Below are 26,791 nucleotides of genomic sequence, written 5' to 3' on the forward strand. Positions count from 1 at the left end.
CAAAAACGGACATCAGTCGCTCTCCGCTCACCCTCTAATTCCCCGTGGGGATCGTCGTCATGCGCGCAATGTCGGATGCTTCTGCAGGCAACCGCATATGAAGCGAGGAAGACCATTCGCTCGCTTCCACTTCACACCACCCAAACGTCAAGATGGTGGGCGAGGTCTCAGAGCCATCTACAAAGAGACGGAGCGGTGAGTGCTCGACGCTGAAGGCGGTTGGGCAAAGGTCGCGGGCTGACGCCTAGAACCGGAAGCGCTGGACGCTGCTGCCGCGAAACGGGCGAAGACGGACGCTGACAAGGAAGCGGAGGGCAAGATGGAGATAGATGAGGAGGTGTCTGCTCCTCAGTTCGAGAAGGGAAAGGCAAAGGATTCCACTACTGCGGAGAAGAAAGCAGACAGGCAAGCTGGTATCAAGCTTCCCATCGAGATCATAGGGCGCGTGTTCGACTTCTACTACGACCTGGTGCATGATGGTAAGCTTTTCTCCTTCCTTTGAAGCTGACAGCAGACTGGTACAAGACTAATCGGCACCGCGGTCTTCTGACGCCAATGCTGGTGTGCCGGGGGTTGCTGCCTCTCGCACGGCGGTCGTTCTGGTCTCACCCGCATCTCGACTTCGATGCGCTTTATGCCCTCCTGGACGGTGGAGATGGACGGAGGTTGAAGCGCCTGGCGCCGTATTTCGACGACGTGCGACATCTAACCGTCCGGCCAGGGCGACAGCTGGACTCCTTCGCTTGGGACGAGGAGGCAGCACTCGACTGTCGGTTGCCCGAGCTTGTTTCTCGCTGTCCGCACCTCTGGAGTTTGTCTCTGCTCGACGTACCCGTGTTCAAAGGGTTCGATGCCGTCGTCATTCTTGAGACACTCCGCCTAGCTGCTTGCGTGAAGAAGCTCCACCTCGAGTTGCAGCTCATGAACCTCGCGATCGAAGCGCCCGGACACCTCCTCAATGCAGCTGAACGCTGTAGCCGACCGGACCGGACTGTCGTCGGCAGCATGAGTGACCCGGCAGATGTGATCCAGCCCTTTGGTATTGAGGGACAGGCACGCGACTTTCGAGCGCGTCCCGACGAAATGTCGGAGTGGTGGAGCAGTGTGCTGAATGAGCAGACGTGCGACGGACAACGGGCAGACATGACGCCCCGCGCGCTGGCCCAGAGGCCGCGATACGTCGCTAACGGCGCGTATCCGAACCCCGTCCCCGACGAGCCGGCTTCAGAGGACTGGGAGCCGTACGTCCCGCCCGAGCTCGAGTTGCCCGAGTTTCTCAAGACATCAAACGGGGAGTGGGATGTGGACGCGATAACGAAGGCAGAGTACGCAGCCATGATGGCCGTCGTATACTGCCGCGACACGGGCAAGCGGCAAGCAGCCGCGCGATGGCTGAGCGACCGGCCACTGTACGCCGTGACGGGGCGTACGTTCGAGCAAGTGAACGAGGCAGAGGACTTCTCCGGCCTCCCAATCAACCTGCACGATGCGCGGAAACATTTGGCGCTGAAGTTGCGCTGGCGCCTCCTTGACCATCTCCGCGCACACACGCCCGAGAGTCTGTATCTTGTCTTCAAGGACCCGGCGGCGGCGTGCATAGCGCACGAGCCGTGGTTTTGGCAATCCCTCCCAGTCCCCCATGTGCGGATGCGCATAGCGCGCGGCATGGACCCCGACGACGCCTTCTCCCTCGAGTCCTTAGCGACATGCGTGCCCGCGCGGGAGCTGCGGCTCAGTCCCCCAAGTTCGGGCGGTACGGGCGGCGGCACAGTCACGTTCTGGAAGACGACGACGTCGCGCCGCGTCGAGGCCTACCCTTTGCACCCGCGCACGTGTCTCGAGCTGGTCTGCAACACCGCCAAGGACCTGGAGGGACTCAAGGTCCCGGAGGGCGTGACGGTCCTCCTGGGCGAAGGGGACCAGAACTGGCGAGCCGTCGAGCCCGGCGTCCCCTCTCGCGCAATGAGCGAGGAGGAAAGAGAAAGGCTGGTCCAGGCGTACAGGGAGGACTATAAGCGGCACTTCGGCGGTCCGGACGAGTACGTCTCGTACGGCATGGTGGACGAGCATGCCGGCCCGGGCGAGTGGGGGAGCGACAGCGATCCCGGGCCCTGGGCCGAGTTCGGACACGAGGACGACGAGATCATAGGCACCCCGCCGCCGGACAGCGATGACGAGGCGAACGACATTCCCGAGGCTGACGGCGCTGCTGCCGGCGTTGCTACTGGCGCTGCTGTAAACGGCGAGCCGACCCCCAACGGCGCTGGCGGCGGTGGAAGCGGCAGTAACGGGACGGCGCCTCCGCAACCCTTATTGCTCCCGATCCAAGTCCACCTGCAGCAAGAAGTCCAGACTCTGCTGCACCAGTTCATGGCACAGATGGCGCACGAGGAGGCGCAAATGGCGACGCAGCGGCAGGCGCGCCTCGCGACGCATAACCAGTTCGTGCAGCGCGTACAGGAGCTACAGGCGCAGTTGGCTGCTGTGGAGGCGATGGAACTCACGCCGGGCCAGGCCGCGGCTCAGGCTGCGGCGCAGGACCAGTTGCTGCAGGTGCAGCAGGCCGTTGCCCAGAATCAGGCTACCGGAGGGCCTGCGGCTCAAGGTGAAGTGCTCGGAGGGCTGGGTGAAGAGAATGGAGGAGGAGAGCCGGCGTCGGCGGCGGAGCAGGGCACGCAACCCCCCTCCCAGCCGCCCGCCGATGATAACGGCGAAGGAAGTAGCACACATCCATAACCCGTATCAAATCTATGTATCAGTATCCATCCAGACCCCGAGAAGACTAGAAGATGTCCTCATCGCTCATGGGGGGCGCGTAGCTTGCGCCGTGCCTGTCGTCGTTCAGCAACCTCGCGAGCTCGAGGACAAGGCGGAACTGGTACGCGACCATGTCCTCGTGTCTCCAATAGTTGAGACTCCAGTCTCGTCCCGCTTCGCCGATGGCCTGGCCCATCGCGTCGCGCTGCTTCTGCCCCTGCGCATCGGCGTCGCCTTCGGTTCCAGCGCCGCCCAGGAAGAACTGCGTCACATCGTACAGGTCCGCCATATCGGCACGGAGGGGGATGTAGTGCACCCACTCCTGGACGCGGTCCGCGTACCACTCTGGGAAGATTGTGGCCTTAAGCACAGCGCTGCGAGAGGACATGAGCCGCTTGAAGCGCGCACTCCACCCGTTGCCGTCTACGTCTAGGAGATACTTGGCATTGTTGTGCTCCGACTTGCCGACGCGGGGCTTGAAGGCGTACTCGCGCTCGATCTTGGCGCAGAGCGCGGCTTCGCACTGCACCGCCGGCGAGGTGAAGCCCACGTCGATGACCGAGTTGAGGTCGGCATAGCTCCGTTCCTGCGGCTCGCCGACGGGGGATCCCGGCAGTGTCGGGGTGAGCACTGAGCGCGTACCCGTCGTCTTCTGGGTCATGGCCACGAGTGTCATGCGCTGCGATTTGGCCCAGGCCCCGTCCTTCATGGAGCCGTAACCCTTCTTCGCGAACACGCCCGTGTTGCTCCCGCGCCAGAGCACTTTGCTCTCCTTCGTGTCCCACTCGGGGTCGGGGCCCACGTCCTCTGTCCAGCCCTCGTGCACGACTCCGAGCACGTCGGCGTGCAGCTGTGTCTTGCAAAGGCTGAGGGCGGGATAGATCTCGTCGCTTGGTCGCGGGCCAGCGCCATACCCGAGCAGGAAGCCCTGCGAAGACACGAGAGACGGGTTCTGGCAGGGATCCATTGAGAGCGAATGCGAGGAGACAAAGGTGTGCGGATTAGCGGTGGTGTTGGCAGGATTGAAAGAGCGCAGTGGTCGTGTCGGAGCGCAAGCCGAGGCCCAGCCAATGTGCTGCGTGTCGATCTCCGAGCCCGCATCGTAATCTGTCGTCAGCTTACTACAGCAACGCTCGAAGCCTATCTCACTCACACTCTCCGAGCATTGTCGCGTCCTCGAGACTCGACTTGAAGTCGTGGCCGACAAACTGCCACGGCGTGTCGTGCGCGTATACTGGCAGCTCGATGTCCGGAATCCAGCGCTGAACGGGCGTAAGGAGGTTGAGTTGCGCCTGGGTGCGCTCGCGCGCAACGCGGAGTGCCTCGCCCTTCAATCCCTCCTCATTCAGTACCGCCCGACACCTGCCGCGCCTGCACGTCAGGACAAAGAAGCCCTCCATCCGGCCGGCTTTGCGAGCGAGCTGGCGCAGGTGTGAGGGGCGGAAGGCCCAGAACGGCTCGAGGTCGCGGGTCTGCGGTTAGTTCGAATTGCCACACGTAGTCGACATGGAACTTGGGAACTCACAATCTGGTCATACTCGTCCGGCAGCTTGACGTTCTTCTGCTTGACGTAGTTCCACCAAGCCTCGAAACCAGCAGGCGGATCGCGCCCATATCTCCTCCTGTACTCGCCCACCGCCTGCGGCAGACTGCGGCTCGCTTTGGCGAGCTTCCCCTCCCACCTCTTCTTCGCATCGGCCACAAGCTGGTAGATCGGATGTCCAGCGTCGGGATTCGTGCTCATGAGTCCGTTGGCGCCGACCTCGTGCTTCACCTCTGGCTCCAGCGGGACCTGCTCCTTCGCGCTGCGGCCCCAGCCCCACCGACTTCCCTTCTTTGCTGCATTATCCCGGGTGGCGGCACCCTTCGCGCCGGCGCGAGCTGTCGGTCCACCCTTGCTGAGTTCCATCGCGTGCTGCTCCTGCGCAGCTCGGAGGCGTTCTAAGATTCGCCGAACGGCGGAAGCAGAGCCCTTGGTCGGTGCTTTGGAGGGGAAGTGCGTCTGGTGCAGGAGGCGCGCGTACCATAACGATACGTGCAAGAGGGCGGCAAGTGTGAGTATCAATAGGGCGAGGCGCGCCAGCTTCAGCGGCGAGGGGATGAGAGACCTCATCGTGCCGCGTCCTCTAGCGGTTCTCCGTATGGAGATGGGTCGGGAGGGCTGAGAGAGTCGGTAAATCGTGGAGACGTGTCGTGAGTCGAGTTGGTGGTTGGGTGAAAGAGAGTCGTTGTGCTGATGTCAGATGTCAGCCCGGATATCTATTCGGTACCTGCGCTGGGTACGGTGGATGATGATGGTGAGAACAGAAAGAACATCAGATGTTATCAGCCCAGCAACCCAGCTGGAGGTTGGCCTGGGACCATCGATAAGCGCGCAACAACGTGCTCTCGCTCTCCCGAACATCAGCCGTAGGCCGCGGTCGAGCCGGTCGAGAGCAAAGGGAAGACGCCATCCGCGACAAACTCCAAGGCTGTACACTTACGCGACGCTTGAGGGAGCTTGGGGTGAACTGAAGGGAGCTTGAGCGCCTCGTGTAGCACTAGTCGCTACCACTTGCCGGTCTTGTGCCGGCTCTGGTCCCTACTGCCCTCGTTCTACCTCTCCTCCCAGCCCTTTACCGGCTTACAAGCCGATACTGACCTGCGGGTGGGACGCTGTTACGCGTCGCGTGAAGGGTTGGGCTCGCAAGTCCCGGCGCCAGTGCCGGTGGGGGTGGGACATGGCATGGGGGACCGGGGACGTCGAGGGGGGTGAGATGAAGGGGCAAGGCACGACAACAGCCGGATCATAGTTATTTCCTGCCTCGAGGGGACTCGTTTAGCCCGGATCGGCGGCATGTCGTATGAGGGGCTGCGTACGCTACCACTGGACCTTCCGCGTACAGCCTTATGGCTGGGTACACTCGTGACCTTTGTCGTGACCTTGGGTCGTCGAACCTTCAAGCAGCATGGGAAGAGGGACCGAAAGACATGGGCAGATCGCGGTCTCGGCCTCTGCACGGCCGTTCAGATCGCTGTGCGTGGGCAGGAGACACATGGCCGCATTGGGTGTGGTGATGGCTGCAGTGACTGTTGTTCGGCTGAGGCACAGGTGAGGGAATGAAAGTGAGTGGGGTATGAGAGCTTGGGCGGGTGTAGCGCAGCACGTCGCCAGCTAGCACCCCCAGTGACTTGGGAGACCTGCAGGCCAGATCCTTGACCGAACGTCTGGGTCCCGCTAGCGCTACGCCACGAGGTTATTTTGGATCCAGTCTGGCCGAGCTGGGTGTCAGTTGAAGCATAGCTGCGCCGCGGCTGTTATTCGGGGTGGCTTCGTGGCTTCGGGGGTGGGCCCCGAACTTCCTCCCGTCAGACTCGAGGCGGTGAGCGGAAACGTGCTCTGGAGACATGGAAAGTTGGGCGGGGAGAGGTTCTCGAGGGTCTGGGAAGGTAGCGAGTAACGTGCGCAGAGTGGGGAGGCAGTCGACGATAGGAGCAGAGGGAAGAACGCCTTCCCGGTCGAAATGGAGATCTGGCTGGGACTGAGGAGCCGCGCGGGGCACCCAATCGACGTCGCTGCGACCCTTTTCTGGAACGAGCCCACCGCCCATCCAGACCGTCGTACACCCTTCCCCTCGCGTATCGTGCTTCCGCATGCCTTACGACTTCTTCATGTTCCGGTGGTTAAAAGCCAGACTCGCTCACACATGCACCCTCGGGCAAGACAAGAGCATCCCCGCTAGATCACGCACCGCACTTCGCAATCTCTGCCCAATCATGACACCATCTTGGGCCCGTCAAGGAACTGTCAATTGCTTCACTTTAGGGTTATAGCGCACTGGCTTCACGAGCCTGTCCAAGAATACTTTGCGTGTGCCTCTTCCGGAACCTGATAACACTGCCTCATCCTGCTATCCTGCTCGCTGCTCCTGCTCACAGACTTGCGATGACCCGAAATGGTGCATAATCAGAACAATACTTTTGCGCCTTCTTCGTACAAAGCTACACGTATGAGATGCCGAAATGGATATATGGGTGAGTGGCTAGTCTACTTCTGCTCCTTCTGCTCGTCCTCGAGAGCCTTGTTGAGGATCTCAACGGCGCGGCCGACCTCAGAGAACGTGTTGTAGAGAACACAGGGCGAGAGACGGATGACGTAGGGGAAACGCTCGTCGCCGACGAGGCCCTGCTTGAGCATGCGGTCGAAGACGCGAGGCATCGTGCCCTTGACCTTGGGGAGGATCTCGATCGAGAGCTGGGTGCCGCGCCACGGCGCCTCGGGGGTGAGGATGCGGAAGCCGACCTTGTTGTCGCCCTCCTTGGGAGCCTCCTTGACGTAGAACGGCGACGCCTCGAGCAGCTCCTGGAGCGTGCCCGTGAGCTTGTCCGCCTTCTTGCGCATGTTGTCGAAGCCCGCCTTCTTGATGATCTCAAGAGTGCCGAGCAGCGGGATGGTACCGAGGGCAGAAGTGCACGAGTGCTGGTATCCCTTGGCTCCCGGGGTGGCCTGGAACTCCTCCTTCATCTCGAAGCGCACAGAGGGGTCGTTGCCCCACCAGCCGGCCATGCGGCGGCCACCGTCGTCAAGGCCGTCACGAACGAAGAAGCCACCGATGGCTCCCGGGCCGGCATTGAGGTACTTGTACGTGCACCAAACGGCAAAGTCGACACCCCACTTGTCGAGCTCAATCTTGACGTTGCCGACACCGTGGGCCATGTCGAGACCGAAGGTGGCACCAACCTCGTGCGTCTTCTTGCAGAGAGGCTCGACGTTGAAGTACTGGCCGGTGTAGTACTGAACGATGGGAAGCCAGACGAGGGCGATCTCGTCGCCGTTCTCCTCGATGACCTTCAGGATGTCCTCCTCGCGGAAGGTGTCCTCGCCCTTGCGGGGCTCGAGGGCAATAATGGCGTTGTCGATCTGCTCCTTGCTGAGGATGTCGGAGTGGAGGTTGGGGTGCGAGTGGGCAGCGTACCAGTCGGTCGGGAACGAGCCGCGCTCAATGACGATCTTCCAGCGCTTCTGCGTCGGACGGTAGAACGTCGTGAAGAGGTTGTGCAGGTTGCCGGTGAGGGTTCCAGAGTGCGAGACCTCGGACTCCTTGGCGCCAACGAGCTCCGCCATGATCGGAGTGATGGGAGCATCGAGGTGCTTCCAGGGACGGTCGTACTTGTGCTTGAAGTGACCAGTGACGGCGCTGGACATTAGCTATTGCGCGGCGAAATGTAGCTGCTGCCAGGCCGGGATGAAGTGTCACCTCAAGACGCTCCCAACGGAGCTGCCCATTGCAACCAATCGGCCCGGCGAAGGCGATGATCCGTGATCGGCATCGAACGCAACGATCCCGCCAAGAACAATAACACGGCAGCTGGTACTCACGAGGTAGACCAGGTGTCAAGCTCCTGCATGACAAGCTCACGTCCGCGCTTGGAAAGAAGGCCGAGCGAGTTACCGCAGAAGTAGACAGCCTCACCGTCTGACGTCAGCTGAGCCCTCGCTACCGAAGAGGAAGTTACAGTGCCGCCGGGTTCCGGCCGGCTATCAGAAGCAGCGCTGGGCTGGACTAAGGACACCATGCCGCGGACGTGCCTCACGGGCAGTTGGAGTACCGTGGTAGTTTGGCGGTCGCCCGACATCGAGCTCCACCCATGACGAGGAGTGGGGCGGGCTGTCCAACAGCTCACCGTCATGCTCACTATCCAGAGCTCGCTCCACGGAGACCAGAAACCTTTCCGGCACTGCTATAGTACTCACCGACCTCACCACCGCACGCCTTGGCGTCGGGGATCTCGAACTCGGAGCGAGTCCAGTTGAGGGGGTCCTCCTTGTCCATCTGGGCGAGCTGGTCTTTGTTAGGCGGGGCCATCTTGATTAACTGATGTGGCTAGGTAGAGGGTAAGGGGGGGTGGTGGGGTGTCTGGGGAAGAGCGTGAAGGCAGAAAGTACAAGCGACCTTATATATCAAGGTGGGGTTGGCTGGAGATTCCGGGTTGAGTGTGGGGAAAAGGACGATTATCGAGAGACACTTTGTGACAGACTCAACTCGGCTGTGGCCGGTGCGTGTGCGGTGAGTTCGGAGGCGCCGCGGAGGGCCCGGGATCAGCACGCTTCAGTATCACGTGGTCTTCCCTGCATCGTTGGAGCGCTGTTGCCTGTGACAGGCCAGTGACTGCCAGCAAAGGAATGCAAGCCCTGGCCCTGCATGCGGTCATTCCAGGCGGCATCCTTAGCAGGACGGCAGTTCCGGCCCACCTTCGCAGATCTCCCACGATTGCAGCCGGCTAACCCGTCGACAGCCGGATATCTGATCTCCCTGCGACCAGGTCTCCCACGCCTGCTATCAAGACCGATTCCGCACCAGATCTCCCACGGCCGACGGTGCGGACTGATTACTATCACACGATGCGTGATAGGTCTCACGTGACACCCGGCTTTCACTGGCCGGCCGAATGGTTCAGTGCTCGGGGAGAGAGCCTAAAGTTGCGGGACCTTTGTCAGGGGCTGCACCGACGTTCCGGGGTTTCAACCACCGTCAAGTTGCTTCGACAGGCAAAAGTTCCAACTTTGTCGTCGGCACCCGCAAGAGACAGCGCGACACACGCTAGCAACAGCCCGCCTCATATCCATCGACGCGGCGTCCAATCGCCTCGACTCCGTGACACATCTACGTTTCTTTAGCTCCTCTCCACGACTCTCATCCTACTCTTTTCTTCTCAACCCACCTCCGGCCGTCTCCGCGACTCCGACCTTGATCAAACGACCATGGCCGCCCCCAAGACCGCCGACACCTTTGTCGTCGGAACGCGCAAGTCGAACCTGGCTCTGACGCAGACGCAGTTCGTCGCCGATGCCCTTGCGCTCCGCAACAGCGCGCAGTTCCCCGTTCGCCACATGACGACCGTCGGTGATCGCAACCAGACTACGCCCCTGCATCTCCTGCAGCCGTACCAGAGCGGACAGCCCGCGAAGAGCCTGTGGACGGACGAGCTCGAGGCCGCCCTTCTCGACGGACGCTTCGACGTCCTCGTCCACTCGTGCAAGGACGTCCCGACGCTGCTCCGTGACGGCTGCGAGATCGCCTGTCTTCTCGAGCGCCACGACCCCCGTGACGCCCTCGTCGTCAAGAAGGGCCTCGAGTACAAGAGCCTCAAGGACCTGCCCAAGGGTGCCGTCATTGGTACTGGCTCTGTTCGCCGTATCGCCCAGCTGTCGCGCGCTTACCCCGACCTCAAGTTTGCCGACATGGTGAGTACTGATCGCAGCTACGGATGGGTTGAGTGAGGGGATGAAGCTAGGTGGGCCGCACTGCGCAGGGTCTGTCGGAACGGGCGGCTACCATGCCGTGCGAGTTGCAGCAGAGCCCTGCTAGTGCAACCAGGTCGGGCGAGCTTCGTAATTCGGCCCAGGTCTCCAACACCTGGCCTTTGAGAGGAGGGTCTTAACCCGGACATGAGTCTCAGTGTGTGCTCGTGTGATTCCGGGCAGTGTATCGTCAGCACATGTGTGTACATGTGTGTACGCTTGCACGCAGCTCCGCCCTACCTTATGCCTTGCTCGCAGCTCCGCCCTACCTTATGCCTTGCATGCAGCTCCGCCCTACCTTATGCTGTCCGCATCCTGAGCGCCCGAAGTGGTGGTACTACGTTCAGCCCCTTTACTCCATCTCTCTAGCTGTGTTCGCGGCGCGTGTAGCTAACCTCCAGCGCGGTAACCTGAACACCCGTCTCGCGAAGCTCGACGCCCCCGACTCTCCCTTCGCCGCTCTCATTCTGGCCATCTCCGGCCTCGACCGCCTCGGTGCCGGCGAGAGGATAACCTGCCCCATCGAGTTCCCGGACATGATGCACTCTGTGGGCCAGGGTGCTCTCGCCGTCGAGTCGCGTTCGGGCGACGCCGCGACGCGCGACGTGCTCCGTACGGTGGGCCACTGGCCGACCGAGTGGCGCGTGGGCGCCGAGCGCGGCCTCCTGCGTGTCCTCGAGGGCGGCTGTTCCGTCCCCGTCGGCGTCGAGACGCACCTCACCGAGCTGGAGGGTGCGGACGCCGAGTCCGCCCAGCTCCAGTACACCCCCGGCACTTTCCCTGCTCCCACTGCCAGCTCGCCTCTGCTGCACTTCTCGGGCATTCTGCCCGCCGACGCCCCCTTCCCGCAGCCCGGGGAGGAGCCGAAGCTCCTCCAGCGCCGCGCCAAGCTCAACCTCAAGGCGAGCGTTACGTCCACGGACGGCTCGAGGCAGGTCGTGTACGAGCCTGGAGACGTCGTGGTCACCAACTACCAGGAGGCGGTGGCTTGGGGCGAGGAGTGCGCGAGGCAGATGCGGGTCGTTGGAGCGGGCGAGATTCTGGACGAGATCGAGGCCGAGCGCCGCGCGCGTGAGGAGGAGATGCTCGAGAAGTCCCGCGCCGAGCTCGCCGCCCGCGCCGCCATTGACGACACCGAGGGGCAGGAGTGCACCCGCCCCGGAAAGGAGAATGAGACCGTCCCGCCGCCCGAGTGCCCTCACGACGCAGGCCAGGGCCAGCGCCTCGCCGCCTAAAGTACAAAAGCTAGACCGTGGCCGTTCCTCAATGGCCAGTAGCACACCAAACAAAGCACCATTCATCTCACACAGTATACCCCGCCTTGTAGATATCGCTGTACCTGGTATATCTTTATGCTATGACTACTGATCCGCACCATCTTGACGGTCACTAATAGCATACCCTCGCGTTCTGAACCCAGCAACTACTTTTCAAACTCGAGCGCCTCAATCTCACGGTTGCCCGAAGCGCTCATGGCTCCAGCACTGCCGTCACCCATCTGGATGTCCCCGTACCCGTGGTCGACAAGGTACTGACGCCACACTTCGTCCTCCTTCTCAAGGCGGTCTTTGCCCTTGTCCTCGACGAAGAAGAAGGCGAGAAGTACACCAGCGAGACCACAGCAAGCGGCGATGATGAATGTCCACCGACTGCCAAGGTGCTGGCGAATGGGCGTGAATGCCTGCGTACCGATGGCCGCGCCCGCCTTACCGACGGCAGCGCTGAAGCCGTAGCAAGTACCACGAATAGAGGTCGGGTAGGACTCGGCACTGATCGTGCCCTCCATGTTGCCGGGACCAAAGTTGCCGCTGCTCTGCATCATCGCGTACATGACGATGAAGGCGGGCACGACCTTGGTCAGCTTCGGGTACGAGATGCCGACGATCAGGCCGAACACAATGTAGCCCATGAAGCCCATGATGAGGAGATTGCGGCGGCCGGTGCTGCATGGTCAGCTTCAGGTGTATCTGCAAACTGGGGCGACTCACTACTTGACAACCCAAGCGCCCAGGAACACTCCCGGCAGCGACAGAACGGAGAGTAGCAGGTTCCACTCGAGCGTGCGCACGATGCCCTTGTCCGGGGTGACGCTGGCAATGATCGTGCTCGAGAACACACCGTTCGGGAACGTCACAAAGTCGTACAGGAACCAGGTTCCCGCCGTGCCGATGAGCGTCTTCCAATACTTCTTCAGGATCAGGAGGTAGGGGGGGTTGTGGCGGATCGCGTTGCGGCGGTACAGCTTCGGGTTCATCATCTTGAGACGGAAGTAGAAGACCGAGAGAGGAATGATGATACCAATGCCGAAGAGAACGCGCCAAGTGTACTGCAGCTTGTAGCGGTCGCTGCCGGTTGTACCACCGTGGTAGTGCGAGCCGTTGATGATGAGCAGGAAGAGCGAAATGACGATAGGACCACCAATACTGAGCATCAGGTTCGTGACGAGAATGAAGATCTTGCCACGGTCGCGGCCGAACTTTTCGTTGGCAGAATCGGAGGCGCTGGTGCTGCACGCGGGGTACTCGCCACCAACTCCGACACCGATAGTGCCACGCGCCACAGTCAGCATCCAGAACATGCCGGCGGGCGTCGGGGCCGTCGAAGCCGTGCACAGGATGCCACCGATAACAATAAGGAGCGTTGTTCCGACCATGGCCGTCTTACGTCCGACACGGTCACAGATCAAACCCACAACGACCTGACCAATGACTTCGCCAACGAGCAGCGCGTTCGAAACACGGGTCGACACAGAAGAGGTGTAGTCATGAGGGTAGAGAAGAGCGAAAATGGGGTTGAACACTGTCGAGAGGTTGTTCTGGTAACCATCGGAGACGAGCGCGAATCCGGAAGCCAGGAGAGTGAAGTAGTCGGAGACTGTCGCCTTCTTGGTACCAGAAGGCGTCTCGCCCTCCTCGAGAGCTCGCTCGCGCTCGAGCTCCGACGGAGTGATGTCCTTCGGAAGGTACTGGAGGGTTTTGTCGTCGATGCCCTCAAACCCTTGGTTGGGGAGAGCGGCAATGTTCTTCTCATCGTCGACTTCGAACGACGACTTATCAGCCTTCGCTTCTTGCGACATGTTGGGCGGCGGTGAGGGGCATCAGAGAAAAGCCGCCATTTCTTCTTATATCTCTGAAAGTTACCGCCCGTAACGAGCTTGGCGCTGATCAGCATCTTGTCAGTGGAGCGATCGCTCGCGGCCCGCCTTGTCACGCCCGGATGTCGCGCGGAGCTGCTGCAGCGAACGTGTGGTCGGATGACCGCGTTAGCCGTTTTGTCGGCCACTTTAGGTATTTTCAGGTGCTAAAATTAGCTGTTGCCCGCCGCCCACATGACTGACTGCCAACAATACCTGTCGGATATGAACGTGGGCAGCATGAGCTGAATTGGTCAAACGAGCGGGCAGCGGCGATCACTGTAGGAGTGGGTTTTTGACCAAGGTTTATGGCATCGTTGGATCGTTGGAGCGTGGAGCAAAGCGCAGGAGCAGGAAGCGCTGAGGAAGAAGAGGTCCCATGATAAGAGTGTTGGTCGGCTAATTCCGACAGGCGGGAGGGGCATTGGCAATCGCCCTGCAAACCAGTTAAAAGCTCTGTGGACTCCAAAATAGCAAGTGTCCTTCAGCGGTACTCACATGTGTTGCGCTCTGTTCATGGAGGGTGGTAGTGTAGACGCGGCTGGTGGACTCCTGATGCAAAAAGCCCTCGTCTTCGGATGAAAGCCGCTGTCGGTGACTTTCCATATCTGCCGTTCGTCCGTTGTCGTTTCGTGCGTTCTTTTTGTTCCTGAAGGCGATGTGCGCGACTCCCGCACGCAGGGAAGGGTAAAAGGAGGGAGTTACTGTGCTCTGCGAGATTCGAACTCGCGAGGGATGAATCCCATCGGATGTTGGTAAACAACTTAAGGCCGACTGCATAGACCACTAGCAGAAGAGCACTTTGTTTTGGGCAGGTTGTCCCCTCCGCCCGCTCGGTCGCCGCCCACCTCAAATGCACGTCCAGGCACGCACACACGTATGCAACGTGGGAGTTGTCGAGGGCGTATGTGATGGCGATGAGCGTCGTCATGGTGGGAGGAGGGTCGAGGAAGGGAAGACGAGGAAGGCGAGGTGTGAGGTTTGGGCGGCGTTGCGAAGAAGGATCGGCATCCAATTCAGTTGCTCAAACTTTGGGGGACGGCGTTCGACGTGCAGCGCGGATGCTGTGTAATGCAATGCGGGAGAAGATTGAATGGGTTTGCAGACAGCATTGGCGCGAGCCTGTTGCTGAAGTGCAGAGCACTGGGGAAGAAGAAGGGAACGGAGGCGAGGAAGGATAGTAATTTTCGGCGGGGCGACTATGACGAGGTCTTCCAATGAAGAACTGATAAGGCAGATTACTGAGGACTCACATTTAGAGTGCCCGTCTGCTTCGATGTTTGCTGGGGCGCGCTGGACATGAGATGATGTGCAGAACAGAAATCAGAAATCTGAAGGCTGTGGTCTACACTTCAGAGGGCGAGGAAGACAGTTGCTGCAGCTCACACACCGGAAGCCTCGCCCCCCGAGGTGGAATGCTCACGGTGAATCACCTGCGTCACCTGGCTAACTAGTGAATGCCGATCGGGTTATGAAACAACCCAAGGGTTAGTCCCAGCCTCCCACGCTGTATGCCGTTTCCCTCCAACAGCTTCAGCATTAACAAGGACACTTGCTATGCCCCATGTCCGAGCTGCTCCAGTCAGCTTGCCAGGTGTTGCACTACGGGATACATGAGGAGCACCGCGAGTAGGGAACAGTGGTTGCTGGTCGAACTGGCTACCAGCGCACTGCACCTGCTACACGTAGATTGCTGAACACTACCGCTAACGGAAAGCCTCTGGCCGCCAGCGGCTCAACAAGGACACCAAGCTTTTTGGATCTTGCACCGCAGAAGCCCGGAAATGCAGCAGAGCTCGAGTGCTCGAGCCTCTACCCGCCAGCACATCAACAACTTGGGGTTGCGGCTAGAGGAGCGGGCCAATCCCCCTGGCATGCCTTACACCTGCCAGTTTCAGCAGGTTACCAAGTGATCGCGACACACGTCCGACGCCATGCGCGTCATGAATCGTTAGCTCGGTCCCGCGCGCAGCGGCTCTCGCACTGTTGCTTGCTCATCGAAGCGCGAGGCGACCTGGCATTGACTTGACGCGGTGCACAAAGCCACAAAGCGAACTGTCATGAGCGACGATAACGCCGTTGTGTGCACTGGCGAGCCGCCCACCCACGTGGCAGACCCTGAATCTCTGACGTTGCACTTTCTCTTGCTCCCACCTACAGGTATACCCATTGGCCCTCCCCCCCAAAACACTTCTTCCTTCTTCATCCTTCATCAACAAGGAAAAAAGCATCAGTCACAGTGAGTGTCTCCCCCAGAGCGTACCGCAGCTTGGTATCCCTTGAGGCTTATAGCTCACCAGCATCGCATTTCTGTATATATCACCGACCAACTCATCCGCAACTCGCATAAAACCCCCCCATTGCATCATCGCACGTTTACGCCATGTCTTTCGCCCGTCGCTTCGTTTCGAACTCCGCCCATAAGATGTCGTGAGTATCTCTTCCCCTCTTCCCGTCGGCCTCGGAGTGTCTGTGAGCGTTGGACAGCCTGGGTGTGCTCCCACCGTGGCGAACGTGGCGGCCGCGGTCGGATGCCACCCGCCTCGGATGTGTTTACACCTTTCGGCCAGGCACCACCAGTCCACCTTTCTCAGTCACTACGAGGCCGACTTCTTTTCTTCTTCTTCTTCTTATGCATATGCTTACGCCACAGCAACGTCTATTTTGACATCGCAATCAAGTAAGCCGTCTTTGACGTTGAAAACGGCGTCCGGAGCGTCGTTGGAAGCGAGAAGAGCGTTGAAAGCAGCTCCGAAGGTGGTCTGGAAGGCTCGGAACCTGATGCCGAGGGCTTGGGCCCAATTTCACTCCCACCTTCGAGGGTGCAACTCAATCTCTCTCGCGAGCCATCAGAAGGAGCTCAGGGGGAGCGAGCTGAGCATACGGAGACAGGCGCTCGGTGTCGCCCTCTCGAGCGAACTCTCGAGCTTGAGCACTTGGCCCGCTGTAGTTTAGTCACCCTGAGAAGCTCCTTCTGCTGGTCCACGACTCCCCTCGTCCTGACCTTGTTACTAACAGAGCAGCAACCAGCCTTCGGGCCGCATCACCTTCAAGCTCTTCGACGACGTCGTCCCCAAGACCGCCGCCAACTTCCGTGCTCTCTGCACTGGCGAGAAGGGCTTCGGCTACGCCGGCTCGGGCTTCCACCGTGTCATCCCTGTGAGTAGGTTGGCGTGCCGTCTGCTCGCATGCACGGTCCACCTGACGCTTCTGAGACCTCCAGCTGACTTTTCCAGGACTTCATGCTCCAGGGTGGTGACTTCACCCGCCACAACGGTACCGGCGGCAAGTCCATCTACGGTGAGAAGTTCGCCGACGAGAACTTCAAGCTCCGCCACGACCGCCCCTTCCTCCTCTCCATGGCCAACGCCGGCCCCAACACCAACGGCTCGCAGTTCTTCATCACCACCGTCCCCACCTCGTGGCTCGACGGCAAGCACGTCGTCTTCGGTGAGGTCACCAGCGGCCAGGACCTCGTCAAGAAGATCGAGTCCCTCGGCTCGCAGTCCGGCAAGCCCAAGGCCGACATCAAGATCGCCGCCTCCGGCACCTGCTAAACGTGCCCTTCTTAGGTGCTAGATAGTTTGAGTCGTTTGAAGTCCCAAGCTGTCTGCGTGATCCTTGAAGAGACGACATGTAAAGTCGAAGCAAATGAATAAAGTAAACGAGGTGCTCCTGTGTTGCATTCCGGCCTGTTGCAGTGGTTGTTGATGAAATGTTGCATAGAGGCTGCGCCAGATAAGGCTACGGTGACGTCGGTGCCTTGTGCTGCTACACGAATCCGAGCTTTACGACCTCCACCTCAGTGTTGTCGTGTCGGCATCATCCACACCACCACTTGATACCCTCAACCCCACGTACTGCGACCCCCTTCGCCATGGATGTTCTCAAGGCCGTGCAGACCTACGTGATCAAAATGATCACGGAGGTGCCCGGAATGAAGGTCTTGCTGCTCGATGCTCACACGGTACGGGTGAGATCGCTTGCCCAGCTGACCAACAGACACCAATCGTCTCGCTCGTCACTACGCAGACGGAACTGTTAGCCCACGAGGTGTATCTCACAGATAGAATAGACAAGTGAGCTTCGCGTCAGGCATCGGTAGCTGACATTCAGTGTGTCTCGAGAGTCTCTGAGCCACCTGAACTGTGTCGCATTCTTGTCGCCGACAGAGCAGTCAGTGCAGTGGGTGAAGCAGGAGCTGCAGAAACCGAAATACGGGGGATACTGGCTGTGTAAGCTTTAAACGTTTGCTCCTAGCTGACGGAGACAGTCTTCTCGAACGTACTTACGAAGGGCCAGATTGAGGAGATGGCGAGTGTCGATGAGTTCGAGGTGGTTAAGGAGGTCCAGGTGAGCTACGATAGGTTGTCCGTAGCTGACAGCAGGAATACTTCGCGGACTACCTGGCGCAATACCCGTCTCTGTTTACATTGACACCGGCTGCACTCGACGACGGCGGCGCCGGGCCCTCAAATGTGAGCTGCATTCTGCAGTAGACAGCTGACGCCAGCCCCCAATCTATCTCCCTTCACCTGACAACATCCCGGACCCGGTACTGGAAACGCACCAGCGAGCGATTCTGGCGTGCCTGCTGTCATTGAAGAAGCGTCCGGTAATCCGATGGGAGCGCATGAGCGCTGCTGGGCGGAAGCTCGCTCAGTCGCTGCACAATGCGATCCAGACGCCGCCATACCGAGACTTGTTCGAGTTCCGGACGAACGCGGGGCCCGCGCCGCTTCTTTTGATCCTCGACCGAAGAAACGACCCGGTAACGCCGCTGCTCAGCCAGTGGACATACGAAGCGATGGTACACGAGCTGCTGGGCATTGTGAACGGACGCGTGCACGTGCCGGGCGAGGAGAAGCTGGAGCTCCGCGACCTCGTGCTGTCAGCCAGCAGCGACCCGTTCTTCTCGGCGCACCTGTTCGAGAACTTCGGCGACCTCGGTGCTTCGCTCTCGCAGTACGTCACAGACTACTCTGCCAAGACCTCGTCCATGGGAGCAGCAGGCCAGGCGGCGAACCGCATCGACACGATCGCAGACATGAAGCGCTTTGTCGAGGAGTACCCCGAGTTCAAGCGGCTGGGCGGCAACGTGAGCAAGCACGTCGCGCTCGTTGGCGAGCTCTCGCGTGTTATTGAGCGTGACGACCTGCTCAACATCAGTGAGGTCGAGCAGTCGCTTGCCTCGCAAGAGTCCCACGCCGCAGACCTGCGAAGCGTGCAGCAGCTCATCGCGAGTCCCAAAACGCCAGCGGCGAACAAGCTCCGCCTCGCAATCCTGTATGCTCTGCGATACCAGAAGTTTGCCGGAAACGCGATCGCCTCTGTCGTCGATGCGCTTCTCGCAGCCGGTGTGCCCGCCGAGCGTGCGCGCCTCGTGTACGTCATGCTTAACATCGCCGGTGCCGACGAGCGGCAAGACGACCTGTTCATGAACGAGAACCTGTTCAGCCGCGGCAAGTCAGCCTTGAAGGGCCTCAAGGGCGTCGAGAACGTGTACACGCAGCACACGCCTCATCTCGCCGAAACGCTCGATCTGCTCCTGAAGGGCCGGCTGCGCGAGTCCTCCTACCCCTTCGTAGAGGGCGGGGAGGCGGCGCGCACCCAGCGTCCGCAGGATATCATCCTCTTCATCCTCGGCGGCGCGACGTACGAGGAGAGCCGGACTGTGGCGCTGCTGAACCAGCGTCTGGCGGGCGACGCGGGCGGGCCTGGCGGTACGCGCATCCTCCTCGGCGGATCCTGCGTGCACAACTCTGAGAGCTTCCTCGACATGATTGCGAATGCGGCCACGACGTGGCCCGAGACAGTGTACCAGCCCCCGCCCAACCTCGGCGTACCTAGCAGCCACAACAGTCTTGCGTCCACGCCTACCCCGGCGGCGGGCGGTGTGGCTGCCCCAGCTCCTGGAGGGCCGAGCATCAACCTCCGCGCGGGAGGGTATGAGCTCTCCGTCGGCGGTGCGGGCGGCACGGGCCTCTTCAGGTCACGAGACAACGACGTCAACCTCCAGCTCCAGGGCATTGCGCAAGTGGGAGAGGGCATTCGCGACGGCGCGGGACGGCTGTGGGGCAACGTCAGGCAGAGGATGGAGGAGCGCGTCAACCGTGTCGGGACGCCGCCAGTGTGAGCGCGCAATCCAGCATGTTAGATAAAACGGTAGCCCATCCCTATGATACATCTCAATGTGCCAAAATACAACAGAGCGGCGACTGGAAACTGAACTCTAACTCAGAGGAAATGATACACTTCGACGCCATCCTTCTCCTCAACCCTATACTTCTCCTTCTTCTCCTTTCTCGGCTTCGCTTTCGGCTTCGAGGCTGATGCGGCTGCGCCGCCTACCTTGGCGGTCGGCTTGAAGAAGCCCTGCAGGAGCGTCTGCTGCTCTGCGGGCGCAGCGGAGGCTGCGAGAGGTGTCGTCTTCTTCGTCTTCGGGGGCGACCTGGGCTTGGGTGGTGACTTCGATGCGGTAGCTCGGCTTCTCGGCTTGGAAGCAGCGCTGGACGACGTGGGAGCGGCAGTCGTGCGGATTGGCCGTGCGCCTTTAATTGGAGCAGCGCGGAGCATCGGGAACTCGTCCTCGTCGTCCGAGTCTGAGAGCGAGATCGGGTCGTCCTTCGTACCCTCACCGGTAGAACCCGCACGGGTGAAGCTGGCGGCACTACGCTTCGGCACGGGCGTCGTTGAGCGCGACGAGCTGTTCTTAGAGCCCGCCCGGCGGCCGCGCTTGCTTGGAGACAATTGCGGAATAGACGCTTGAAGCGCAGGAGATTCGATGACAACGACCGAGTCGTCATGATCAGACTCGGGCTCCGGTTCCGGCTCATGTTCGGGTACACGTTCAGTCCCTCGTTCCTGCACTGAGTCCCGAGCCGTGCACCGTTCTGACTCAGCCTCTAAATCCGAGCCCTCGCTGTCTGTGAAGAACAGGCGCGGCTGGTCGCGTCGTCGAGAGGAGGGTGGCGGTGACGGCGAAAATGACGTTTCTACCGGCGGCGGAGATGGTGAAGTCGGCACCGGAGAAGGCTCTGACCCTCTCCGACGCGGAGATGGCGACTCAGAAAAGATGGAAGGTACAGGAGACCTCGCGGCTCCGGTAGGTCTTGAGACAGACTCGATCGGCGGGGAGACCGAGCTCGGCTCCGGCACGACCGCGGGGTGCGGCCTCGCTTGCGAAGATGACATCTGCGTCATGAAATGACGGATGTTCATGTTGCCGGAGTCCTTAATCGTCTGCTTCTTTGGCTTTGTGGACTTCGCCTTGCCCTTCTCCCCCTTCGACGCGGCGCGCTCAGCTTGCTCCTTCTCGTAGACGTCCAGTACCGATGGCCAGGCTTTCCTGACGAGATACTCGGGCAATGTTACGCGCGAAGCTGCTGCAGATGACTGCGCCGCGGCAGGCCGCGCCACTTCCACGAGCCCTAGCTCACGCCTCATCTCTGGCGGGAGGGTGCTCGGATCAGGCCTCGAGCCGACCATGGCCGAGCGGCATTGGTCCTCGTAAGCCGCCCAGTTGCAGTCCACTCGTACGTCCCGATACCCCGTGTCGAGCTTGGAGGGTTTGATGTCATGCACGCGCACAACGGCGGACTCGGAAAGCGTCTCAGACTTGAGGGCAGACGATACAATCGCAGCGGAGAACACGGAATTCTTCGCAGCAAACCTCCTCACGACGAGGTCTGGCTGTCCCCATTCAAAATAGCGTTCGCAGACCTCGGCAGCTCCCGCCAGTGTTCCCCGCCCGAAATTCACTGCCTCTGAGATGGTCAGGGGCCGCCAATGTTGCTCTCGTTCCATCGGAGGGGTAACAACCGGTCGCAGGTACGCCTCTAGAGGTAGCTGGCCCAGAAGCGTTTCCTCGTCGATCGCGGACAGCCTCTCAGCTAGCACCTTGTGCTTCCTCCCCACGTGACCGGAAAGGTCGTACTGCAACTCTTCCACTAGTTGTTCGCGCCATGTCCTCAGCCGTTGCGCGAACCGGTCAGTGTCGGCTAGGTAGTGCACGAGCGCCCTGGTGTGTCCGGCTCTCGCAAGTCCCATTGCAATCTTCGGACCTGACGTTAGTCAGGAAGACAGCTTGTCTCACCGATCGCGGCGATTCCCTGCGGCTCGTAATCCCCTCCGGCGAGGAGCGCCACGAGTACCATCGCCAGATGGCAGTCCTCGTGGGTTTGCAGCGCTGAATCCTCGGAGATCATACGTTTTGCTATGTCGTCAAAGCGGAACAACACGTATTCTCTTGCGTGCGCATCCTTAGATGACGCCTGAGGACCTCCCGCCGCCTTGCTGCCGGAGAGATCGGGGGAATTACTACGATTAGAAACAGACCTTGATATTGCACGTACTTGCGAATGACAACCCGTGCGCCAAATATGAAAGCGTCCGCATCATCAGAGAGAACCGCATCTATCTTTCCGACTCTGTTGAGCACAGCGAGTTCAGCCTCCGCCTCGCCCGGGGCCTATCAGATCAGTCTCGCTTTCTTCACGTGTACGCACCTGGATCCACGCTATCCCCCATGCGCTCAGCATGTTCTTGAGCTTCTTCGACTCTTCATCATGCAAGCCAAAGTGCCCGCCTACGCTCTTGCCTCGTTTGAGACTTGGGCGCCTTGGTCCGTCTGAGGTAAGCTACAGGACGATGAGAGGAATGCCGCACCGAAAACGAAGACTGGGTCACTGGGTGCTGGAGCATCGCAACGATACGGAAGAACATAGTTCGGAGGGAGGGATTCTCTCCTCCCCGAACGTCTCGAGCATGAAAAGCCCAGAGACTGGAGTAAGCCAGTGATCAAGCGGGGACAGCGGCTACTGACCTAGCATCGATGCCGATGCGGTATGTTTCTCGGCCAGCCACGATCGCCTCGCGTGAGAGCGCCTGCAGCGTCGTCCGTGTACCAGCTGGGCGGATAATCTGTCGTCAGCATGCCTACATATAGATACGTACATCCCACAGCCCTTTGACACCCATGACTCTGTCGGCGTCGAGTTGTCGAAGTTGGCGGGTTGTTGACACCCTCCTTGGACGACCTCCACCGGAAAGGGTTGACTAACCCACCTCCACCGGCTGATAGAACACAGGTCTCGACCTAAGCCCTCGTCTTCTCTTAATTCTCCTCCTTCCCCATCCTCAATACCTTGCATGTGTTGCACGAAGTGTTAACTCGTTCTCTGTTGCATAGTCTATGCAATCCCCTGATATGTATCGCATGCTTATCCCCCGAGAAGTGGTACAGTTATGCCAAGTGGAGTGTCAACGGTCTAGGTATGGTCACGTGATCAGCCCTGGTCATTTCGAGATTTTGAAAGTTGGGCGACCAGGGGTCCACAGACGCAACAACACAACCCTCACTCACGCGCGACTGATCCGGTCCGACTGCCCCAAGATGGCTTCGCAGGACAGCAAGAAGAGCAAGAAGAGGAAGTCTGTTGGCGGCTCCTCGTCGGACGTCACTATCTCGATGGAGGACAGCATGGGTGTTGGACCTGCTTTCGGTGAGTATCGCTCATGCAGGGTGTGGCTAACAGCAGTCAACTTCCCCGCGGTGCGGCCGAGCAAGAACACGCCTTTCGACATCTATTCAAGAGAAGACGACCCTTCATCTTCTGCTATCACGAAGCAGCACACCCTGATCGCCGGCGAGACTGAGGATGTTGAGTACTTCTCGACGAACCGGGATCGTTACCAGGCCGGTGAGGGTCACGACTGCCAGTATGTCCAGACCCCAGTGCATTGTCGAGTGCGCTAACGCATGACAGGTATGTTCCTGCTGTCTACGACCCCTCGACGAAGACGCTGCACGTTCACCCCACCACGCCGCTTTACCTCCTTGCTCACCGCGTGAAGCGCATGCGTGAGGCTCCTCTGTCGGAGACTCAGAGGTCAGAGCTGTGGAAGCAGAGGCGAAACGACCTTGGAGAGACGTTCGGAACGCGCAAGGCCAAGTCTCAGATCAAGGCGGAGGAGAGGAACAAGGTTGACGCCAACGCTATGCAGGGCGTCAAGGCGCGCCTCATGGAGAGCATCGGCGTTCTTGAATCGAAGGACGATGGTGAGTCGATCAAACCGAGTATCAACTAATCTTAGATGCCACTGCTCCCTCGGAGCTCATTCCCGTTCCCGACCTGGAGACCAAGGATGTCACGAAGGCGTACCCGCGCGAGTCCATCATTCCGGACAACCAGTGGGCTTCGATCGACGTCCGACCGCTCATTACGGCCGAGGACAAGGAGCGTGTCAGGTTGTTGCCGTACGCGCGCAGCCGCTGGGTCGAGGACAAGCTGCGGTATGCTGTCCACATGCAGAGCTCGTCGGCGAAGAAGCACAACCTCAAGATGCTGTACTACCTCGCGTGCCTGCTTTCGTTCTACAAGTTCGCCGGCGGCCTGCACAAGCTGAACGCGACGGAGCTGCCTGCCAAGTTCCCGGGTGTGCCTGCGCAGATTCTGAACGGCATGCTCACCACATTCGCCGAGCAGGATGGCAAGAAGTTCAAGGTAACGGAGAAGTCGGGTACGAAGCTGTTCGCCTGGATTTGCGTGTGCTTCCTGGCGCTGAACGGTTGGACCATCGAAGTCGAGCGCGTCGCGCGCGAGCTTGCCAAGGAGACGCCCAAGTGAGTACATTCGCGGGGTGCTTTTGGAACCGATATTGCTCCTGCTACGGACATGTGAATCCGCATGATTTCGTCGGTCTGTCGCGCAAGAGCTCCGGTGGCTCAGGAACCGATCGAGGCTGTATCAACGAGAGTTTTTGGAGCTCTGATACGACGCTTTTTTGCCCACAGTGTGCATTGTGCTAACAATATCCAGGGTCGTCGACATGTTCAAGTCTCTCGGATGCAACGTCGACCTGCCGACCCCAGCCGAGCGCGAGAAGATGGGTATCAAGCTCGCCGATGCCAACAAATTCCGCAAGGCTACTCTCAAGGCGCCGCTCAAGTTCCCTAAGACCAAGCGCAGGGGCCCTGCCAAGCGATAAACATCCCCGCCCCTCCCCACCACCCATCACCCTGTCAGCTGTCTCTACATATCGAGAGATCAGCGACTTGTCTACTCATTTCACGACTAGGCCTCGGCATTCCCGGGCCGCGTCCATTCTGTACACATTCCATGCAATCGGTTCACTAGAGCAGCGCACTAACTTCAGCCACTCTGACGGAATCAACAGTCGTAAGCTGACTATAAACTACAAGCGGGTTTCAACGATATCGATTTTCTGCGGGACAGGCACAAGAACGAAAGGACAATGTTTGATGGACGAGGCGGAGATCCGGATATTCGGAAGCCGGGTGACGAGTGACGAGGGGTCTTGCGCTCAGCGCGAAGACGATCGAGGCGGCCCGCGGGGCGTGATGGAGCGGGGCGGGCGAGTTGCATAGACAATGGGATGGCGGCCGGCGCGCGGATGGTCAATTTTGGAATCCCAGTGGCCGACCTGGGCGTGGGCGACTGGGCGCATCTCCCGCTCAGCATAGCGCGGGTAATATGGGTGCGCAGCGAAATGGCGCTGGCGCTCCTCGTAGACGCGCTCGTACTCACGCTCGTACTGGAGGATGTGCGCCCGCTCCGCCATCTCTCGTTCGCGTACGGCCAGCATCCGTTCCCGCTCCCTGAGGTACTCGCGCTCAGCGGCCAAGGTTGCGGCAACGACCGGATCAACTTGCGGCGGGCTAAGCAGCAACGGCGAGCGCCGCTCCCTCAGCTCCCGCACCTCTCGCACATCTCGCCCCCTCCGAGTGCTCGCGACACTCGCTGGGCTGGTATCCTCCTCGACGTCCATCGCCTCGTCGGCAGCCTGGTACTTGAACGTCTTGCCTGACGCTCCCTCCGCGAGCTGGCTCAGGAGAGCAGTCTGTTCGGCCACCCCAGGTACTTCTGATTGCCGTGCATGATACTCCTTGCCATCTTGGGATTGGAACTGAATAACGCCCCCGCGCCGCATCTTCTCCGCCATGTCGGAGGAGACGAGCACGAGGTGCTTCCCCTTCACGCTCGTCGTGGGCGACGTTAGGATAAATCCAGTACGCACCGGCGTCGGTGGCGCGGTCGGCGGCGGCGCATAAGGCGAGTATCGACTGCTCGGTCAGCATCACTCCGAGACTGTCATCACGACGAAGTTGGTCACGATGGGAAACTCCATGAGCTCAGCAAGACGCGGACCGGAATGTGGCGCCATCCATGGCTTTGCTTCTGGAAAGTGATTGTGGTGACTGCTGATCTTTTCACACGGCCCTGCAACAACAATAGGCCGGAACGACCCGATGGGGCGATGAAGTCACGGAGACGTCACTCACTGAGAGGTTCGAACGATGGGGCTCTGTTTGTTAGCACGAGTACGCCACTGCTGAAGCGTTGAGATGCGGAGTAATTCCAAGGGTACTCACTAGCACACTTGCGGACATCGGCCCATGCATTGACGGGCCATGCGCCCTGGCGTACTCAAACGATGATGCGGGTCGAGGGCCATATACCGGCGACTTGGACTGAGGGGAGAGGTGCGAATGGCCACCATGACAAGGGTGCGCCGAGTGCGCCTGCGTCGAAGTGGCGTAAACCTTATCGCTGAAGGGTTGCGAGACATGGCGCCGCGGCGAGGGGAGTGATGTTATGAGCTGGGGCATCCTTTTGGGTTTGCGTGATTGTGAGTTCAAGACATTTGCGTGATTCTGATGCTGGGGTTGCTGACGGAGGACGTGCGCCGGAGATCGGAGGGGCGGAGAAGCACTCTGTGAGATGGGGCGAGCAGCCTTGCCAAGATCGGGGCTGGGTGCATTTGCAGGCGGGGAAGGCGGTTCTTCGGTGAACGCCTTCCTCTCCAGAGACAGCTTCTCCATCTCGACGTCAGGTGTCTGCGAAGACTGTCGCTCACGGGACATGCGAGAACTAGCAGTTGAGGGTGTCGCAGCCCCGGGAGTCGGTGCCCGCAGTGGCTTAGGTGACGTAGGGGAGGCAGAATTTGCGGACATCGGGCTAGCTTGCGGCTGACGGTCAGCCCTCCAGAACTTAGGCTTGCTTTCCTGCTGCATCAGCTCCGACACTGTTCACAAGCCCATCAACTGGTCATGTCCACGCCGCTGTTACTACTCTTTGCTGACCATGTGCCCAAACTTGGAGAATTCCAGATAAGTTAGCCACTGGCTCGGGGCCGCAGGAACAGACTTTTTCCGGGGTTCGGACTCTCCGCCACCATTCTCATCACTCACCCGGGAGCTGTTTTCGCTGATGCGCCTACTGAGTGGGGCGGGCTCGAGCTTGATGGTCGAGTACTCCTCCTTGCGGGGAGATGCATATTGGACTTCAGTGCTTGGGGACAGCATGTTGAAAGTTCGGTCGGCGCTGCTGGCGACGAAAGTGGATTCAGGTGGGGGTTCGTCAACGGATCATCGAGGCAGTGTTCGGCAGTGTCTGGTCTTAAAAGGCTGTGAGGATTGTGATAAACCGGTGCAGGGGTGGCAGCACAATGAGGATAGGGTAAGGTTTCGTGTATGGTCGCAGCTGACAGTGGCAATCGGCGGTTGAGAGATGTTTTGTGTGGGCTTTGTGTCCTTCACACACAAAGAGCTCTTGCTTTTATGTGCGATATCGATTGAAGAACAAGTCACAGCCGCA

The 26,791-nt window shown here is 60.0% G+C and overlaps 12 protein-coding genes across 12 annotated transcripts; 6 read left to right on the plus strand and 6 right to left on the minus strand.

Moving 5' to 3' along the window:
• Window positions 1-152: 152 nt before the first annotated feature.
• Window positions 153-2,736, plus strand: A1Q1_03895 (uncharacterized protein; the record flags this gene model as incomplete). The annotated part of the gene is made up of 3 exons (XM_014322320.1): window positions 153-195; window positions 249-479; window positions 722-2,736. 3 exons carry the CDS (start codon window positions 153-155, stop codon window positions 2,734-2,736), a joined length of 2,289 nt encoding a protein of 762 aa, XP_014177795.1.
• Window positions 2,737-2,782: 46 nt separating this feature from the next.
• Window positions 2,783-4,870, minus strand: A1Q1_03896 (uncharacterized protein; the record flags this gene model as incomplete). The annotated part of the gene is made up of 3 exons (XM_014322321.1): window positions 2,783-3,864; window positions 3,911-4,229; window positions 4,283-4,870. The coding sequence occupies 3 exons, from the start codon at window positions 4,868-4,870 to the stop codon at window positions 2,783-2,785; spliced, it is 1,989 nt and encodes a 662-aa protein (XP_014177796.1).
• A 1,123-nt stretch (window positions 4,871-5,993) lies between these two features.
• Window positions 5,994-6,392, minus strand: A1Q1_03897 (uncharacterized protein; the record flags this gene model as incomplete). Its single annotated transcript, XM_014322322.1, has 1 exon — window positions 5,994-6,392. One exon carries the CDS (start codon window positions 6,390-6,392, stop codon window positions 5,994-5,996), a length of 399 nt encoding a protein of 132 aa, XP_014177797.1.
• Window positions 6,393-6,784: 392 nt separating this feature from the next.
• Window positions 6,785-8,603, minus strand: A1Q1_03898 (kynureninase (L-kynurenine hydrolase); the record flags this gene model as incomplete). Its single annotated transcript, XM_014322323.1, has 3 exons — window positions 6,785-7,934; window positions 8,117-8,275; window positions 8,434-8,603. The coding sequence occupies 3 exons, from the start codon at window positions 8,601-8,603 to the stop codon at window positions 6,785-6,787; spliced, it is 1,479 nt and encodes a 492-aa protein (XP_014177798.1).
• Window positions 8,604-9,499: 896 nt separating this feature from the next.
• A1Q1_03899 (phorphobilinogen deaminase, Hem3p) lies at window positions 9,500-10,179 on the plus strand (the record flags this gene model as incomplete). The annotated part of the gene is made up of 2 exons (XM_014322324.1): window positions 9,500-9,982; window positions 10,051-10,179. 2 exons carry the CDS (start codon window positions 9,500-9,502, stop codon window positions 10,177-10,179), a joined length of 612 nt encoding a protein of 203 aa, XP_014177799.1.
• Window positions 10,180-10,320: 141 nt separating this feature from the next.
• A1Q1_03900 (uncharacterized protein) lies at window positions 10,321-11,274 on the plus strand (the record flags this gene model as incomplete). The annotated part of the gene is made up of 1 exon (XM_014322325.1): window positions 10,321-11,274. One exon carries the CDS (start codon window positions 10,321-10,323, stop codon window positions 11,272-11,274), a length of 954 nt encoding a protein of 317 aa, XP_014177800.1.
• A 188-nt stretch (window positions 11,275-11,462) lies between these two features.
• On the minus strand, window positions 11,463-13,115 carry A1Q1_03901 (metabolite transport protein GIT1; the record flags this gene model as incomplete). Its single annotated transcript, XM_014322326.1, has 2 exons — window positions 11,463-11,982; window positions 12,028-13,115. 2 exons carry the CDS (start codon window positions 13,113-13,115, stop codon window positions 11,463-11,465), a joined length of 1,608 nt encoding a protein of 535 aa, XP_014177801.1.
• A 2,440-nt stretch (window positions 13,116-15,555) lies between these two features.
• On the plus strand, window positions 15,556-16,729 carry A1Q1_03902 (uncharacterized protein; the record flags this gene model as incomplete). Its single annotated transcript, XM_014322327.1, has 3 exons — window positions 15,556-15,602; window positions 16,196-16,331; window positions 16,409-16,729. The coding sequence occupies 3 exons, from the start codon at window positions 15,556-15,558 to the stop codon at window positions 16,727-16,729; spliced, it is 504 nt and encodes a 167-aa protein (XP_014177802.1).
• A 320-nt stretch (window positions 16,730-17,049) lies between these two features.
• On the plus strand, window positions 17,050-19,308 carry A1Q1_03903 (VpsB; the record flags this gene model as incomplete). Its single annotated transcript, XM_014322328.1, has 5 exons — window positions 17,050-17,139; window positions 17,205-17,251; window positions 17,300-17,357; window positions 17,433-17,525; window positions 17,857-19,308. The coding sequence occupies 5 exons, from the start codon at window positions 17,050-17,052 to the stop codon at window positions 19,306-19,308; spliced, it is 1,740 nt and encodes a 579-aa protein (XP_014177803.1).
• A 101-nt stretch (window positions 19,309-19,409) lies between these two features.
• On the minus strand, window positions 19,410-21,896 carry A1Q1_03904 (uncharacterized protein; the record flags this gene model as incomplete). The annotated part of the gene is made up of 5 exons (XM_014322329.1): window positions 19,410-21,205; window positions 21,268-21,467; window positions 21,527-21,630; window positions 21,680-21,811; window positions 21,861-21,896. 5 exons carry the CDS (start codon window positions 21,894-21,896, stop codon window positions 19,410-19,412), a joined length of 2,268 nt encoding a protein of 755 aa, XP_014177804.1.
• A 670-nt stretch (window positions 21,897-22,566) lies between these two features.
• Window positions 22,567-24,161, plus strand: A1Q1_03905 (uncharacterized protein; the record flags this gene model as incomplete). Its single annotated transcript, XM_014322330.1, has 5 exons — window positions 22,567-22,892; window positions 22,940-23,232; window positions 23,288-23,430; window positions 23,486-23,796; window positions 23,993-24,161. The coding sequence occupies 5 exons, from the start codon at window positions 22,567-22,569 to the stop codon at window positions 24,159-24,161; spliced, it is 1,242 nt and encodes a 413-aa protein (XP_014177805.1).
• Window positions 24,162-24,497: 336 nt separating this feature from the next.
• Window positions 24,498-26,499, minus strand: A1Q1_03906 (uncharacterized protein; the record flags this gene model as incomplete). The annotated part of the gene is made up of 4 exons (XM_014322331.1): window positions 24,498-25,257; window positions 25,477-25,499; window positions 25,567-26,199; window positions 26,278-26,499. The coding sequence occupies 4 exons, from the start codon at window positions 26,497-26,499 to the stop codon at window positions 24,498-24,500; spliced, it is 1,638 nt and encodes a 545-aa protein (XP_014177806.1).
• Window positions 26,500-26,791: the final 292 nt, after the last annotated feature.

The sequence above is a fragment of the Trichosporon asahii genome (genome assembly GCF_000293215.1).
Source record: "Trichosporon asahii var. asahii CBS 2479 unplaced genomic scaffold scaffold00070, whole genome shotgun sequence".
NCBI lineage: Eukaryota > Fungi > Basidiomycota > Tremellomycetes > Trichosporonales > Trichosporonaceae > Trichosporon > Trichosporon asahii.